Below are 17,069 nucleotides of genomic sequence, written 5' to 3'. Positions count from 1 at the left end.
TGTGGTCACTATTAGTGTTTCTGCCTCCCATAGACAGTAGTGCAGCCTGTGGTCACTATTAGTGTTTCTATCTCCCATAGACAGTAGTGCAGCCTGTGGTCACTATTAGTTTTTCTGCCTCCCATAGACAGTAGTGCAGCCTGTGGTCACTATTAGTGTTTCTGCCTCCCATAGACAGTAGTGCAGCCTGTGGTCACTATTAGTGTTTCTGCCTCCCATTGACAGCAGTGCAGCCTGTGGTTACTATTAGTGTTTCTCCCTCTCATAGACAGTAGTGCAGCCTGTGGTCACTATTAGTGTTTCTGCCTCCCATAGTCAGTAGTGCAGCCTGTGGTCACTACCTGTGGTCACTATTAGTGTTTCTGCCTCCAATAGACAGTAGTGCAGCCTGTGGTCACTATTAGTGTTTCTTCCTCCCATAGACAGTAGTGTAGCCTGTGGTCACTATTAGTGTTTCTACCTCCCATAGACAGCAGTGCAACCTGTGGTCACTATTAGTGTTTCTACCTCTCATAGCCAGCAGTGCAGACTGTGGTCACTATTAGTGTTTCTCCCTCTCATAGACATTAGTGCAGCCTGTGGGCACTATTAGTGTTTCTACCTCCCATAGACAGTAGTGCAGCCTGTGGTCACTATTAGTGTTTCTGCATCCCATAGACAGTAGTGCAGCCTGTGGTCACTATTAGTGTTTCTGCCTCCCATAGACAGCAGTGCCGCCTGTGGTCACTATTAGTGTTTCTACCTCTCATAGCCAGCAGTGCAGCCTATGGTCACTATTAGTGTTTCTCCCTCTCATAGACAGTAGTGCAGCCTGTGGGCACTATTAGTGTTTCTACCTCCCATAGACAGTAGTGCAGCCTGTGGTCACTATTAGTGTTTCTGCCTCCCATAGACAGTAGTGCAGCCTGTGGTCACTATTACTGTTTCTACCTCCTATAGACAGTAGTGCAGCCTGTGGTCACTATTAGTGTTTCTGCCTCCCATAGACAGTAGTGCAGCCTGTGGTCACTATTAGTGTTTCTGCCTCCCATAGACAGTAGTGCAGCCTGTGGTCGCTATTAGTGTTTCTGCCTCCAATAGACAGTAGTGCAGCCTGTGGTCACTATTAGTGTTTCTTCCTCCCATAGACAGCAGTGCAGCCTGTGGTCACTATTAGTGTTTATACCTCTCATAGCCAGCAGTGCAGCCTGTGGTCACTATTAGTGTATCTCCCTCTCATAGACAGTAGTGCAGCCGGTGGGCACTATTAGTGTTTCTACCTCCCATAGACAGTAGTGCAGCCTGTGGTCACTATTAGTGTTTCTGCCTCCCATAGACAGCAGTGCAGCCTGTGGTCACTATTAGTGTTTCTTCCTCCCATAGACAGCAGTGCAGCCTGTGGTCACTATTAGTGTTTCTACCTCTCATAGCCAGCAGTGCAGCCTATGGTCACTATTAGTGTTTCTCCCTCTCATAGACAGCAGTGCAGCCTGTGGGCACTATTAGTGTTTCTGCCTCCCATAGACAGTAGTGCAGCCTGTGGTCACTATTAGTGTTTCTGCCTCCCATAGACAGTAGTGCAGCCTGTGGTCACTATTAGTGTTTCTACCTCCTATAGACAGTAGTGCGGCCTGTGGTCACTATTAGTGTTTCTGCCTCCCATAGACAGAAGTGTAGCCTGTGGTCACTATTAGTGTTTCTGCCTCCCATAGACAGTAGTGCAGCCTGTGGTCACTATTAGTGTTTCTGCCTCCCATAGACAGTAGTGCAGCCTGTGGTCACTATTAGTGTTTCTGCCTTCCATAGACAGTAGTGCAGCCTGTAGTCACTATTAGTATTTCTGCCTCCCATTGACAGTAGTGCAGCCTGTGGTAGTGCTGCCTGTTGTCACTATTAGTGTTTCTCCCTCTCATAGACAGTAGTGCAGCTTGTGGTCACTATTAGTGTTTCTGCCTCCCATAGACAGCAGTGCAGCCTGTGGTCACTATTAGTGTTTCTTTCTCCCATAGACAGCAGTGCAGCCTGTGGTCACTATTAGTGTTTCTACCTCCCATAGACAGTAGCGCAGCCTGTGGTCACTATTAGTGTTTCTGCCTCCCATAGACAGTAGTGCAGCCTGTGGTCACTATTAGTGTTTCTACCTCCTATAGACAGTAGTGCAGCCTGTGGTCACTATTAGTGTTTCTGCCTCCCATAGACATTAGTGCAGCCTGTGGTCACTATTAGTGTTTCTGCCTCCCATAGACAGTAGTGCAGCCTGTGGTCACTATTAGTGTTTCTGCCTCCCATAGACAGTAGTGCAGCCTGTGGTCACTATTAGTGGTTCTACCTCCCATAGACAGTAGTGCAGCCTGTGGTCACTATTAGTGTTTCCACCTCCCATAGACAGTAGTGCAGCCTGTGGTCACTATTAGTGTTTCTACCTCCCATAGACAGTAGTGCAGCCTGTGGTCACTATTAGTGTTACTGCCTCCCATAGACAGTAGTGCAGCCTGTGGTCACTATTAGTGTTTCTGCCTCCCATAGACAGTAGTCCAGCCTGTGGTCAATATTAGTGTTACTGCCTCCCATAGACAGTAGTGCAGCCTGTGGTCACTATTAGTGTTTCTGGCTCCCATAGACAGTAGTCCAGCCTGTGGTCACTATTAGTGTTTCTCCCTCTCATAGACAGTAGTGCAGCCTGTGGTCAATATTAGTGTTACTGCCTCCCATAGACAGTAGTGCAGCCTGTGGTCAAAATTAGTGTTTCTGCCTCTTATATACAGTAGTGCAGCCTGTGGTCAATATTAGTGTTTCTACCTCACATAGACAGTAGTGTAGCCTGTGGTCACTATTAGTGTTTCTGCCTCCCATAGACAGCAGTGTAGCCTGTGGTCACTATTAGTGTTTCTGCCTCTCATAGACAGCAGTGTAGCCTGTGGTCACTATTAGTGTTTCTGCCTCCCATAGACAGTAGTGCAGCCTGTGGTCACTATTAGTGGTTCTCCCTCCCATAGACAGTAGTGCAGCCTGTGGTCACTATTAGTGTTACTGCCTCCCATAGACAGTAGTGCAGCCTGTGGTCACTATTAGTGTTTCTGCCTCCCATAGACAGTAGTGCAGTCTGTGGTAACTATTAGTGTTTCAACCTCCCATAGACAGTAGTGCAACCTGTGGTTACTATTAGTGTTTCTGCCTCCCATAGACAGTAGTGCAGCCTGTGGTCACTATTAGTTTTTCTACCTCCCATAGACAGTAGTGCAGCCTGTGGTCACTATTAGTGTTTATACCTCCCATAGACAGTAGTGCAGCCTGTGGTCACTATTAGTGTTTCTGCCTCCCATAGATAGTAGTGCAGCCTGTGGTCACTATTAGTGTTTCTGCCTCCCATAGACAGTAGTGCAGCCTGTGGTCACTATTAGTATTTCTACCTCCCATAGACAGTAGTGCAGCCTGTGGTCACTATTAGTGTTTCTACCTCACATAGACAGTAGTGTAGCCTGTGGTCACTATTAGTGTTTCTGCCTCCCATAGACAGTAGTGCAGCCTGTGGTCACGATTAGTGTTTCTGCCTCCCATAGACAGTAGTGCAGCCTATGGTCACTATTAGTGTTTCTGCCTCCCATAGACAGTAGTGCAGACTGTGGTAACTATTAGTGTTTCTACCTCCCATAGACAGTAGTGCAGCCTGTGGTCACTATTAGTGTTTCTACCCCCCATAGACAGTAGTGCAGCCTGTGGTCACTATTAGTGTTTCTACCTCCCATAGACAGTAGTGCAGCCTGTGGTCACTATTAGTGTTTCTGCCTCCCATAGACAGCAGTGCAGCCTGTGGTCACTATTAGTATTTCTGCCTCCCATAGACAGTAGTGCAGCCTGTGGTCACTATTACTGTTTCTGCCTCCCATAGACAGTAGTGCAGCCTGTGGTCACTATTAGTATTTCTGCCTCCCATAGACAGTAGTGCAGCCTGTGGTCACTATTAGTGTTTCTGCCTCCCATAGACAGCAGTGCAGCCTGTGGTCACTATTAGTGTTTCTGCCTCCCATAGACAGTAGTGCAGCCTGTGGTCACTATTAGTGTTTCTACCTCCCATATACAGTAGTGCAGCCTGTGGTCACTATTAGTGTTTCTGCCTCCCATAGACAGTAGTGCAGCCTGTGGTCACTATTAGTGTTTCTGCCTCCCATAGACAGTAGTGCAGCCTGTGGTCACTATTACTGTTTCTGCCTCCCATAGACAGTAGTGCAGCCTGTGGTCACTATTAGTATTTCTGCCTCCCATAGACAGTAGTGCAGCCTGTGGTCACTATTAGTGTTTCTGCCTCCCATAGACAGTAGTGCAGCCTGTGGTCACTATTAGTGTTTCTGCCTCCCATAGACAGTAGTGCAGCCTGTGGTCACTATTAGTGTTTCTGCCTCCCATAGACAGTAGTGCAGCCTGTGGTCACTATTAGTGTTTCTGCCTCCCATAGACAGTAGTGCAGCCTGTGGTCACTATTAGTGGTTCTACCTCCCATAGACAGTAGTGCAGCCTGTGGTCACTATTAGTATTTCTGTCTCCCATAGACAGTAGTGCAGCCTGTGGTCACTATTAGTGTTTCGACCTCCCATAGACAGTAGTGCAGCCTGTGGTCACTATTAGTGTTTCTACCTCCCATAGACAGTAGTGCAGCCTGTGGTCACTATTAGTGTTTCTACCTCCCATAGACAGTAGTGCAGCCTGTGGTCACTATTAGTGTTTCTACCTCCCATAGACAGTAGTCCAGCCTGTGGTCACTATTAGTGTTTCTGCCTCCCATAGACAGTAGTGCAGCCTGTGGTCAATATTAGTGTTACTGCCTCCCATAGACAGTAGTGCAGCCTGTGGTCACTATTAGTGTTTCTCCCTCCCATAGACAGTAGTCCAGCCTGTGGTCACTATTAGTGTTTCTCCCTCCCATAGACAGTAGTGCAGCCTGTGGTCACTATTAGTGTTTCTGCCTCCCATAGACAGTAGTGCAGCCTGTGGTCACTATTAGTGGTTCTACCTCCCATAGACAGTAGTGCAGCCTGTGGTCACTATTAGTGGTTCTACCTCCCATAGACAGTAGTGCAGCCTGTGGTCACATTAGTGTTTCGACCTCCCATAGACAGTAGTGCAGCCTGTGGTCACTATTAGTGTTTCTGCCTCCCATAGACAGTAGTGCAGCCTGTGGTCACTATTAGTGGTTCTACCTCCCATAGACAGTAGTGCAGCCTGTGGTCACTATTAGTGTTTCTACCTCCCATAGACAGTAGTGCAGCCTGTGGTCACTATTAGTGTTTCTACCTCCCATAGACAGTAGTGCAGCCTGTGGTCACTATTAGTGTTTCTACCTCCCATAGACAGTAGTGCAGCCTGTGGTCACTATTAGTGTTTCTGCCTCCCATAGACAGTAGTGCAGCCTGTGGTCACTATTAGTGTTTCTGCCTTCCATAGACAGTAGTGCAGCCTGTAGTCACTATTAGTATTTCTGCCTCCCATTGACAGTAGTGCAGCCTGTGGTAGTGCTGCCTGTTGTCACTATTAGTGTTTCTCCCTCTCATAGACAGTAGTGCAGCTTGTGGTCACTATTAGTGTTTCTGCCTCCCATAGACAGCAGTGCAGCCTGTGGTCACTATTAGTGTTTCTTTCTCCCATAGACAGCAGTGCAGCCTGTGGTCACTATTAGTGTTTCTACCTCCCATAGACAGTAGCGCAGCCTGTGGTCACTATTAGTGTTTCTGCCTCCCATAGACAGTAGTGCAGCCTGTGGTCACTATTAGTGTTTCTACCTCCTATAGACAGTAGTGCAGCCTGTGGTCACTATTAGTGTTTCTGCCTCCCATAGACATTAGTGCAGCCTGTGGTCACTATTAGTGTTTCTGCCTCCCATAGACAGTAGTGCAGCCTGTGGTCACTATTAGTGTTTCTGCCTCCCATAGACAGTAGTGCAGCCTGTGGTCACTATTAGTGGTTCTACCTCCCATAGACAGTAGTGCAGCCTGTGGTCACTATTAGTGTTTCCACCTCCCATAGACAGTAGTGCAGCCTGTGGTCACTATTAGTGTTTCTACCTCCCATAGACAGTAGTGCAGCCTGTGGTCACTATTAGTGTTACTGCCTCCCATAGACAGTAGTGCAGCCTGTGGTCACTATTAGTGTTTCTGCCTCCCATAGACAGTAGTCCAGCCTGTGGTCAATATTAGTGTTACTGCCTCCCATAGACAGTAGTGCAGCCTGTGGTCACTATTAGTGTTTCTGGCTCCCATAGACAGTAGTCCAGCCTGTGGTCACTATTAGTGTTTCTCCCTCTCATAGACAGTAGTGCAGCCTGTGGTCAATATTAGTGTTACTGCCTCCCATAGACAGTAGTGCAGCCTGTGGTCAAAATTAGTGTTTCTGCCTCTTATATACAGTAGTGCAGCCTGTGGTCAATATTAGTGTTTCTACCTCACATAGACAGTAGTGTAGCCTGTGGTCACTATTAGTGTTTCTGCCTCCCATAGACAGCAGTGTAGCCTGTGGTCACTATTAGTGTTTCTGCCTCTCATAGACAGCAGTGTAGCCTGTGGTCACTATTAGTGTTTCTGCCTCCCATAGACAGTAGTGCAGCCTGTGGTCACTATTAGTGGTTCTCCCTCCCATAGACAGTAGTGCAGCCTGTGGTCACTATTAGTGTTACTGCCTCCCATAGACAGTAGTGCAGCCTGTGGTCACTATTAGTGTTTCTGCCTCCCATAGACAGTAGTGCAGTCTGTGGTAACTATTAGTGTTTCAACCTCCCATAGACAGTAGTGCAACCTGTGGTTACTATTAGTGTTTCTGCCTCCCATAGACAGTAGTGCAGCCTGTGGTCACTATTAGTTTTTCTACCTCCCATAGACAGTAGTGCAGCCTGTGGTCACTATTAGTGTTTATACCTCCCATAGACAGTAGTGCAGCCTGTGGTCACTATTAGTGTTTCTGCCTCCCATAGATAGTAGTGCAGCCTGTGGTCACTATTAGTGTTTCTGCCTCCCATAGACAGTAGTGCAGCCTGTGGTCACTATTAGTATTTCTACCTCCCATAGACAGTAGTGCAGCCTGTGGTCACTATTAGTGTTTCTACCTCACATAGACAGTAGTGTAGCCTGTGGTCACTATTAGTGTTTCTGCCTCCCATAGACAGTAGTGCAGCCTGTGGTCACGATTAGTGTTTCTGCCTCCCATAGACAGTAGTGCAGCCTATGGTCACTATTAGTGTTTCTGCCTCCCATAGACAGTAGTGCAGACTGTGGTAACTATTAGTGTTTCTACCTCCCATAGACAGTAGTGCAGCCTGTGGTCACTATTAGTGTTTCTACCCCCCATAGACAGTAGTGCAGCCTGTGGTCACTATTAGTGTTTCTACCTCCCATAGACAGTAGTGCAGCCTGTGGTCACTATTAGTGTTTCTGCCTCCCATAGACAGCAGTGCAGCCTGTGGTCACTATTAGTATTTCTGCCTCCCATAGACAGTAGTGCAGCCTGTGGTCACTATTACTGTTTCTGCCTCCCATAGACAGTAGTGCAGCCTGTGGTCACTATTAGTATTTCTGCCTCCCATAGACAGTAGTGCAGCCTGTGGTCACTATTAGTGTTTCTGCCTCCCATAGACAGCAGTGCAGCCTGTGGTCACTATTAGTGTTTCTGCCTCCCATAGACAGTAGTGCAGCCTGTGGTCACTATTAGTGTTTCTACCTCCCATATACAGTAGTGCAGCCTGTGGTCACTATTAGTGTTTCTGCCTCCCATAGACAGTAGTGCAGCCTGTGGTCACTATTAGTGTTTCTGCCTCCCATAGACAGTAGTGCAGCCTGTGGTCACTATTACTGTTTCTGCCTCCCATAGACAGTAGTGCAGCCTGTGGTCACTATTAGTATTTCTGCCTCCCATAGACAGTAGTGCAGCCTGTGGTCACTATTAGTGTTTCTGCCTCCCATAGACAGTAGTGCAGCCTGTGGTCACTATTAGTGTTTCTGCCTCCCATAGACAGTAGTGCAGCCTGTGGTCACTATTAGTGTTTCTGCCTCCCATAGACAGTAGTGCAGCCTGTGGTCACTATTAGTGTTTCTGCCTCCCATAGACAGTAGTGCAGCCTGTGGTCACTATTAGTGGTTCTACCTCCCATAGACAGTAGTGCAGCCTGTGGTCACTATTAGTATTTCTGTCTCCCATAGACAGTAGTGCAGCCTGTGGTCACTATTAGTGTTTCGACCTCCCATAGACAGTAGTGCAGCCTGTGGTCACTATTAGTGTTTCTACCTCCCATAGACAGTAGTGCAGCCTGTGGTCACTATTAGTGTTTCTACCTCCCATAGACAGTAGTGCAGCCTGTGGTCACTATTAGTGTTTCTACCTCCCATAGACAGTAGTCCAGCCTGTGGTCACTATTAGTGTTTCTGCCTCCCATAGACAGTAGTGCAGCCTGTGGTCAATATTAGTGTTACTGCCTCCCATAGACAGTAGTGCAGCCTGTGGTCACTATTAGTGTTTCTCCCTCCCATAGACAGTAGTCCAGCCTGTGGTCACTATTAGTGTTTCTCCCTCCCATAGACAGTAGTGCAGCCTGTGGTCACTATTAGTGTTTCTGCCTCCCATAGACAGTAGTGCAGCCTGTGGTCACTATTAGTGGTTCTACCTCCCATAGACAGTAGTGCAGCCTGTGGTCACTATTAGTGGTTCTACCTCCCATAGACAGTAGTGCAGCCTGTGGTCACATTAGTGTTTCGACCTCCCATAGACAGTAGTGCAGCCTGTGGTCACTATTAGTGTTTCTGCCTCCCATAGACAGTAGTGCAGCCTGTGGTCACTATTAGTGGTTCTACCTCCCATAGACAGTAGTGCAGCCTGTGGTCACTATTAGTGTTTCTACCTCCCATAGACAGTAGTGCAGCCTGTGGTCACTATTAGTGTTTCTACCTCCCATAGACAGTAGTGCAGCCTGTGGTCACTATTAGTGTTTCTACCTCCCATAGACAGTAGTCCAGCCTGTGGTCACTATTAGTGTTTCTGCCTCCCATAGACAGTAGTGCAGCCTGTGGTCACTATTAGTGTTTCTGCCTCCCATAGACAGTAGTGCAGCCTGTGGTCACTATTAGTGTTTCTACCTCCCATAGACAGTAGTCCAGCCTGTGGTCAATATTAGTGTTTCTGCCTCCCATAGACAGTAGTGCAGCCTGTGGTCACTATTAGTGTTTCTGCCTCCCATAGACAGTAGTGCAGCCTGTGGTCACGATTAGTGTTTCTGCCTCCCATAGACAGTAGTGCAGCCTATGGTCACTATTAGTGTTTCTGCCTCCCATAGACAGTAGTGCAGACTGTGGTCACTATTAGGCTATGTTCACACGGGGTCTTTTGCCGAGTTTTTTGACGCGGAAACCGCGTCGCAAAACTCGGCAGAAACGGCCCGAGAACGCCTCCCATTGATTTCAATGGGAGGCGTCGGCGTCTTTTTCCCGCGAGCAGTAAAACTGCCTCGCGGGAAAAAGAAGCGACATGCCCTATCTTCGGGCGCTTCCGCCTCCGACCTCCCATTGACTTCAATGGGAGGCAGGAGAAAGCGTGTTTTCTGCCCGCGGCGCTCAATGGCCGCGGGCGAAAAACGGCGCGATCATTGCTATTCACACGGAGTATTTTGGGGGAGGAATATCTGCCTCAAAATTCCGTTTGGAGCTTTGAGGCAGATATTCCTCCCCCAAAATACTCCGTGTGAACATAGCCTTAGTGTTTCTGTCTCCCATATACAGTAGTGCAGCCTGTGGTCAATATTAGTGTTTCTGCCTCTTATAGACAGTAGTGCAGCCTGTGGTCAATATTAGTGTTTCTGCCTCCCATAGACAGTAGTGCAGCCTGTGGTCACTATTAGTGTTTCTGCCTCCCATAGACAGTAGTGCAGCCTGTGGTCACTATTAGTGTTTCTGCCTCCCATAGACAGTAGTGCAGCCTGTGGTCACTATTAGTGTTTCTGCCACCCATAGACAGTAGTGTAGCCTGTGGTCACTATTAGTGTTTCTGCCTCCCATAGACAGTAGTGCAGCCTGTGGTCACTATTAGTGTTTCTGCCTCCCATAGACAGTAGTGCAGCCTGTGGTCACTATTAGTGGTTCTACCTCCCATAGACAGTAGTGCAGCCTGTGGTCACTATTAGTATTTCTGTCTCCCATAGACAGTAGTGCAGCCTGTGGTCACTATTAGTGTTTCGACCTCCCATAGACAGTAGTGCAGCCTGTGGTCACTATTAGTGTTTCTACCTCCCATAGACAGTAGTGCAGCCTGTGGTCACTATTAGTGTTTCTACCTCCCATAGACAGTAGTGCAGCCTGTGGTCACTATTAGTGTTTCTACCTCCCATAGACAGTAGTCCAGCCTGTGGTCACTATTAGTGTTTCTGCCTCCCATAGACAGTAGTGCAGCCTGTGGTCAATATTAGTGTTACTGCCTCCCATAGACAGTAGTGCAGCCTGTGGTCACTATTAGTGTTTCTCCCTCCCATAGACAGTAGTCCAGCCTGTGGTCACTATTAGTGTTTCTCCCTCCCATAGACAGTAGTGCAGCCTGTGGTCACTATTAGTGTTTCTGCCTCCCATAGACAGTAGTGCAGCCTGTGGTCACTATTAGTGGTTCTACCTCCCATAGACAGTAGTGCAGCCTGTGGTCACTATTAGTGGTTCTACCTCCCATAGACAGTAGTGCAGCCTGTGGTCACATTAGTGTTTCGACCTCCCATAGACAGTAGTGCAGCCTGTGGTCACTATTAGTGTTTCTGCCTCCCATAGACAGTAGTGCAGCCTGTGGTCACTATTAGTGGTTCTACCTCCCATAGACAGTAGTGCAGCCTGTGGTCACTATTAGTGTTTCTACCTCCCATAGACAGTAGTGCAGCCTGTGGTCACTATTAGTGTTTCTACCTCCCATAGACAGTAGTGCAGCCTGTGGTCACTATTAGTGTTTCTACCTCCCATAGACAGTAGTCCAGCCTGTGGTCACTATTAGTGTTTCTGCCTCCCATAGACAGTAGTGCAGCCTGTGGTCACTATTAGTGTTTCTGCCTCCCATAGACAGTAGTGCAGCCTGTGGTCACTATTAGTGTTTCTACCTCCCATAGACAGTAGTCCAGCCTGTGGTCAATATTAGTGTTTCTGCCTCCCATAGACAGTAGTGCAGCCTGTGGTCACTATTAGTGTTTCTGCCTCCCATAGACAGTAGTGCAGCCTGTGGTCACGATTAGTGTTTCTGCCTCCCATAGACAGTAGTGCAGCCTATGGTCACTATTAGTGTTTCTGCCTCCCATAGACAGTAGTGCAGACTGTGGTCACTATTAGGCTATGTTCACACGGGGTCTTTTGCCGAGTTTTTTGACGCGGAAACCGCGTCGCAAAACTCGGCAGAAACGGCCCGAGAACGCCTCCCATTGATTTCAATGGGAGGCGTCGGCGTCTTTTTCCCGCGAGCAGTAAAACTGCCTCGCGGGAAAAAGAAGCGACATGCCCTATCTTCGGGCGCTTCCGCCTCCGACCTCCCATTGACTTCAATGGGAGGCAGGAGAAAGCGTGTTTTCTGCCCGCGGCGCTCAATGGCCGCGGGCGAAAAACGGCGCGATCATTGCTATTCACACGGAGTATTTTGGGGGAGGAATATCTGCCTCAAAATTCCGTTTGGAGCTTTGAGGCAGATATTCCTCCCCCAAAATACTCCGTGTGAACATAGCCTTAGTGTTTCTGTCTCCCATATACAGTAGTGCAGCCTGTGGTCAATATTAGTGTTTCTGCCTCTTATAGACAGTAGTGCAGCCTGTGGTCAATATTAGTGTTTCTGCCTCCCATAGACAGTAGTGCAGCCTGTGGTCACTATTAGTGTTTCTGCCTCCCATAGACAGTAGTGCAGCCTGTGGTCACTATTAGTGTTTCTGCCTCCCATAGACAGTAGTGCAGCCTGTGGTCACTATTAGTGTTTCTGCCACCCATAGACAGTAGTGTAGCCTGTGGTCACTATTAGTGTTTCTCCCTCCCATAGACAGTAGTGCAGCCTGTGGTCAAAATTAGTGTTTCTGCCTCTTATAGACAGTAGTGCAGCCTGTGGTCAATATTAGTGTTTCTACCTCCCATAGACAGTAGTGCAGCCTGTGGTCAATATTAGTGTTTCTACCTCCCGTAGACAGTAGTGCAGCCTGTGGTCAATATTAGTGTTTCACCTCCCGTTTCTACCTCCCGTAGCCTCCTGTGGCTGTCACTGTTATGGAGGTGCGGTGGCTGTCACTGTTATGGAGGTGCGGTGGCTGTCACTGTTATGGAGGTGCGGTGGCTGTCACTGTTATGGAGGTGCGGTGGCTGTCACTGTTATGGGGCAATGTGGCTGTCACTGTTATGGAGGTGCGGTGGCTGTCACTGTTATGGGGCACTGTGGCTGTCACTGTTATGGAGGTGCTGTGGCTGTCACTGTTATGGAGGTGCTGTGGCTGTCACTGTTATGGAGGTGCTGTGGCTGTCACTGTTATGGAGGTGCTGTGGCTGTCAATGTTATGGAGGTGCGGTGGCTGTCACTGTTATGGAGGTGCGGTGGCTGGCACTATTATGGGGCATTGTGGCTGGCACTGTTATGGGGCACTGTGGCTGTCACTGTTATGGGGCATTGTGGCTGTCACTGTTATGGGGCACTGGCTGTCACTGTTATGGAGGTGCGGTGGCTGTCACTGTTATGGGGCACTGTGGCTGTCACTGTTATGAAGGTGCGGTGGCTGTCACTGTTATGGGGCACTGTGGCCGTCACTGTTATGGGGCACTGTGGCTGTCACTGTTATGGAGGTTCTGTGGCTGTCACTGTTATTGAGGTGCTGTGGCTGTCACTGTTATGGAGGCACGATTGCTGTCACTGTTATGGGGCACTGTGGCTGTCACTGTTATGGAGGTGCGGTGGCTGTCACTGTTATGGGGCACTGTGGCTGTCACTGTTATGGAGGTGCGGTGGCTGTCACTGTTATGGGGCACTGTGGCTGTCACTGTTATGGAGGTGCTCATCCACGCGCTGTAGAAAAATAAAATTGACCTCAATCTGCAGCGTCTGAATATTTCAGCACAGAATATAACGGTGGGACATTCAGCAGTGTTTACGCTGTTTGTTACCCCGCCCTCAGGCCTTGTTCACACAGTGCAGAATTGCTGCAGATTTGCCAAAACCAGGAACAGAACGTTAACAGAAGGAATATATAACGGAAGGTCTCACAGGTCTCCTCTCCTGGATCACATTCTGGTTTTGGCTTAAAAAATGCATCCAATATCTGCAGCTCATCTGCACTGTGTGAACAAGGCCTGAGGGTGCATTGACATGCGGCACATTTTGTTGAAAAAATATCTTTGACTGACAGTCATGTGCATGCGGCTGTCTCTGCGGCCGGTGCCGGGATTTCGCCAGTTGCATTAAGATGAATGATTTTTAGTCCCAGAAACTTCTGCTGCGTGTGACTGCGCCCTTATGGGGAGCTCCGGTCGCTGACTAATCTGCCTGGTAATCTCCGGTCTCGGCATTTAACTACAATGACTTCTGCCATCACTATTTATGTATTTTATGTGCTGCGCCTCCACAGACGGCACCCCGGGGGCCCCATTATCCGCAGGAACTCCTCGCAGCGATCTGCCCGGCGCCGACTCTTATACGGAGGTCATCACTTCCACTAATAGGGAAGAGCACGGCGGCGTTATTAATCACCGCTCCTCCCATAATAATCATCTACAGCGCAGCGGAGACATCAACGTGGCGGGACGGAGCCCAGGAACCGGAATAATGTGCTGCACATCCGCTGTATCTAATGCTATCATGTGTGATACTGCCTGCTGAGCTGTGTATCTAATCCTATCATGTGTGATACTGTCTGCTGAGCTGTGTATCTAATCCTATCATGTGTGATAATGTCTGCTAAGCCACTGTATCTAATCCCATCATGTGTGATACTGTCTGCTGAGCTGTGTATCTAATCCTATCATGTGTGATACTGTCTGCTGAGCTGTGTATCTAATCCTATCATGTGTGATACTGTCTGCTGAGCCAATGTATCTAAACCTATCATGTGTGATACTGTCTGCTGAGCTGTGTATCTAATCCTATCATGTGTGATAATGTCTGCTAAGCCACTGTATCTAATCCCATCATGTGTGATACTGTCTGCTGAGCTGTGTATCTAATCCTATCATGCGTGATACTGTCTGCTGAGCTGTGTATCTAATCCTATCATGTGTGATACTGTCTGCTGAGCCAATGTATCTAAACCTATCATGTGTGATACTGTCTGCTGAGCTGTGTATCTAATCCTATCATGTGTGATAATGTCTGCTAAGACACTGTATCTAATCCTATCATGTGTGATACTGCCTGCTGAGCTGTGTATCTAATCCTATCATGTGTGATACTGTCTGCTGAGCTGTGTATCTAATCCTATCATGTGTGATACTGTCTGCTGAGCTGTGTATCTAATCCTATCATGTGTGATACTGTCTGCTGAGCCAATGTATCTAAACCTATCATGTGTGATACTGTCTGCTGAGCTGTGTATCTAATCCTATCATGTGTGATAATGTCTGCTAAGCCACTGTATCTAATCCCATCATGTGTGATACTGTCTGCTGAGCTGTGTATCTAATCCTATCATGCGTGATACTGTCTGCTGAGCTGTGTATCTAATCCTATCATGTGTGATACTGTCTGCTGAGCCAATGTATCTAAACCTATCATGTGTGATACTGTCTGCTGAGCTGTGTATCTAATCCTATCATGTGTGATAATGTCTGCTAAGACACTGTATCTAATCCTATCATGTGTGATACTGCCTGCTGAGCTGTGTATCTAATCCTATCATGTGTGATACTGTCTGCTGAGCCAATGTATCTAAACCTATCATGTGTGATACTGTATGCTGAGCTGTGTATCTAATCCCATCATGTGTGATACTGTCTGCTGAGCTGTGTATCTAATCCTATCATGTGTGATACTGTCTGCTGAGCTGTGTATCTAATCCTATCATGTGTGATACTGTCTACTGAGCAGTGTATCTAATCCTATCATGTGTGATCTGCAGAGCTGTGTATCTAATCCTATCATGTGTGATACTGTCTGCTGAGCTGTGTATCTAATCCTATCATGTGTGATACTGCCTACTGAGCTGTGTATCTAATCCCATCATGTGATACTGTCTGCTGAGCCATGTATCTAATCCTACCATGTGTGATACTGTCTGCTGAGCCGCTGTATCTAATCCTATCATGTGTGATACTGTCTGATGAGCTGTGTATCTAATCCTATCATGTGTGATACTGTCTGCTGAGCCATGTATCTAATCCTATCATGTGTGATACTGTCTGCTGAGCTGTGTATCTAATCCTATCATGTGTGATACTGTCTGCCGAGCTGTGTATCTAATCCTATCGTGGGATACTGTCTGCTGAGCCGCTGTATCTGATCCTATCATGTGTGATACTGTCTGATGAGCTGTGTATCTAATCCTATCATGTGTGATACTGTCTGTTGAGCTGCTGTATCTAATCCGATCATGTGTGATACTGTCTGCTGAGCTGTGTATCTAATCCTATCATGTGTGATACTGTCTGCTGAGCTGTGTATCTAATCATATCATGTGTGATACTGCCTGCTGAGCCACTGTATCTAATCCTATCATGTGTGATACTATCTTCTGAGCTGTGTATCTAATCCTATCATGTGTGATACTGTCTGCTGAGCCAATGTATCTAATCCTATCATGTGTGATACTGTCTGCTGAGCCACTGTATCTAATCCTATCATGTGTGATACTGTCTGCTGAGCCAATGTATCTAATCCTATCATGTGTGATACGGTCTGCTGAGCCAATGTATCTAATCCTATCATGTGTGATACTGTCTGCCGAGCTGTGTATCTAATCCTATCGTGTGATACTGTCTGCTGAGCCGCTGTATCTAATCCTATCATGTGTGATACTGTCTACTTAGCAGTGTATCTAATCCTATCATGTGTGATACTGTCTGCTGAGCTGTGTATCTAAGCCTATCATGTGTGATACCATCTGCCGAGCTGTGTATCTAAGCCTCCCATGTGTGATACTGTCTGCCAGGCTGTGTATCTAAGCCTCTGACATACAGCCCGCAGTCTAGATTTCGCACCGTGGTCACTCAGGTTCCCGGGCTGATGATGAGGGTTGTAGTTCAGGCACAGGTACGTCCTCCCCCGTCCTCCGATGACAGGTGGTGGCGGCCGCTGCTGAGGGACAGTCACGTGGTGCGGGCTCTTGCACTTTGTTACATTGTTACCTCTGGTCTCGGCGACGCGCGTTGTTCCGGGGACGCGCCCCCTCCTCCGGGACCCGGGCGGGGGGTGAAGATGGCGGCTGAGGACGGCGGGCAGGAGAGTTTACCCGAGGACTGGTCGTACGGGGTGTGCGCGGATGGCCGGGTGTTTTTTATCGAGTAAGGCGGGAGGACATGGGGGGGGGGAGGGGAATGCGGGTCCGGGACTCGGAGCTCCGGATAATAACAAGTCTCTCCCTCTGTCTCCCTGCAGTGACCGGGGCCAAAACACCACCTGGCTGCACCCCCGCACCGGGGAGCCCGTCAACTCCGGACACATGATCCGCTCAGGTACCGACAGCGCCCGCTACACCCGAGTATCAGTACTACCCCCCCCCCAACTTGTAACAAGTATTATTATAAGAACTCTGCTGCTGTCAAGACTACCGCCCCCACCTGTGGAGTATTAGTACAGGACTGCCCCCTCCTGTGGAGTATCAGTACTGGACCGCCCCCACCTGTGGAGTATCGGTACTGGACCGCCCCCACCTGTGGAGTATTAGTACAGGACCGCCCCCACCTGTGGAGTATTAGTAGTATCAGTACAGGACCGCCCCCACCTGTGGAGTATTAGTACTGGACCGCCCCCACCTGTGGAGTATTAGTACAGGACCGCCCCCACCTGTGGAGTATTAGTAGTATCAGTACAGGACCGCCCCCACCTGTGGAGTATTAGTACAGGACTGCCCCCTCCTGTGGAGTATCAGTACTGGACCGCCCCCACCTGTGGAGTATCGGTACTGGACCGCCCCCACCTGTGGA

At 48.4% G+C, this 17,069-nt stretch overlaps 1 protein-coding gene across 4 annotated transcripts in view; it reads left to right on the top strand.

Moving 5' to 3' along the window:
* Positions 1 to 16,286: 16,286 nt before the first annotated feature.
* PLEKHA7 (pleckstrin homology domain containing A7) overlaps positions 16,287 to 17,069 on the top strand; it is a 164,363-nt gene continuing 163,580 nt past the window's right edge. For all 4 annotated transcript variants that reach the window (XM_075838219.1, XM_075838217.1, XM_075838215.1 and 1 more), the window contains exons 1-2: positions 16,287 to 16,427; positions 16,522 to 16,598. In XM_075838219.1, the coding sequence (XP_075694334.1) occupies positions 16,342 to 16,427; positions 16,522 to 16,598 (163 nt within the window). In that variant the 5' untranslated portion in view covers positions 16,287 to 16,341. The remainder of the gene's footprint in view (positions 16,428 to 16,521; positions 16,599 to 17,069) is intronic.

The sequence above is a fragment of the Rhinoderma darwinii genome, chromosome 9 (assembly GCF_050947455.1).
Source record: "Rhinoderma darwinii isolate aRhiDar2 chromosome 9, aRhiDar2.hap1, whole genome shotgun sequence".
Classification (NCBI taxonomy): domain Eukaryota; kingdom Metazoa; phylum Chordata; class Amphibia; order Anura; family Rhinodermatidae; genus Rhinoderma; species Rhinoderma darwinii.
Note: the sequence above shows the minus strand (reverse complement) of the source record. Positions and strands in the feature narration are given on the sequence as shown.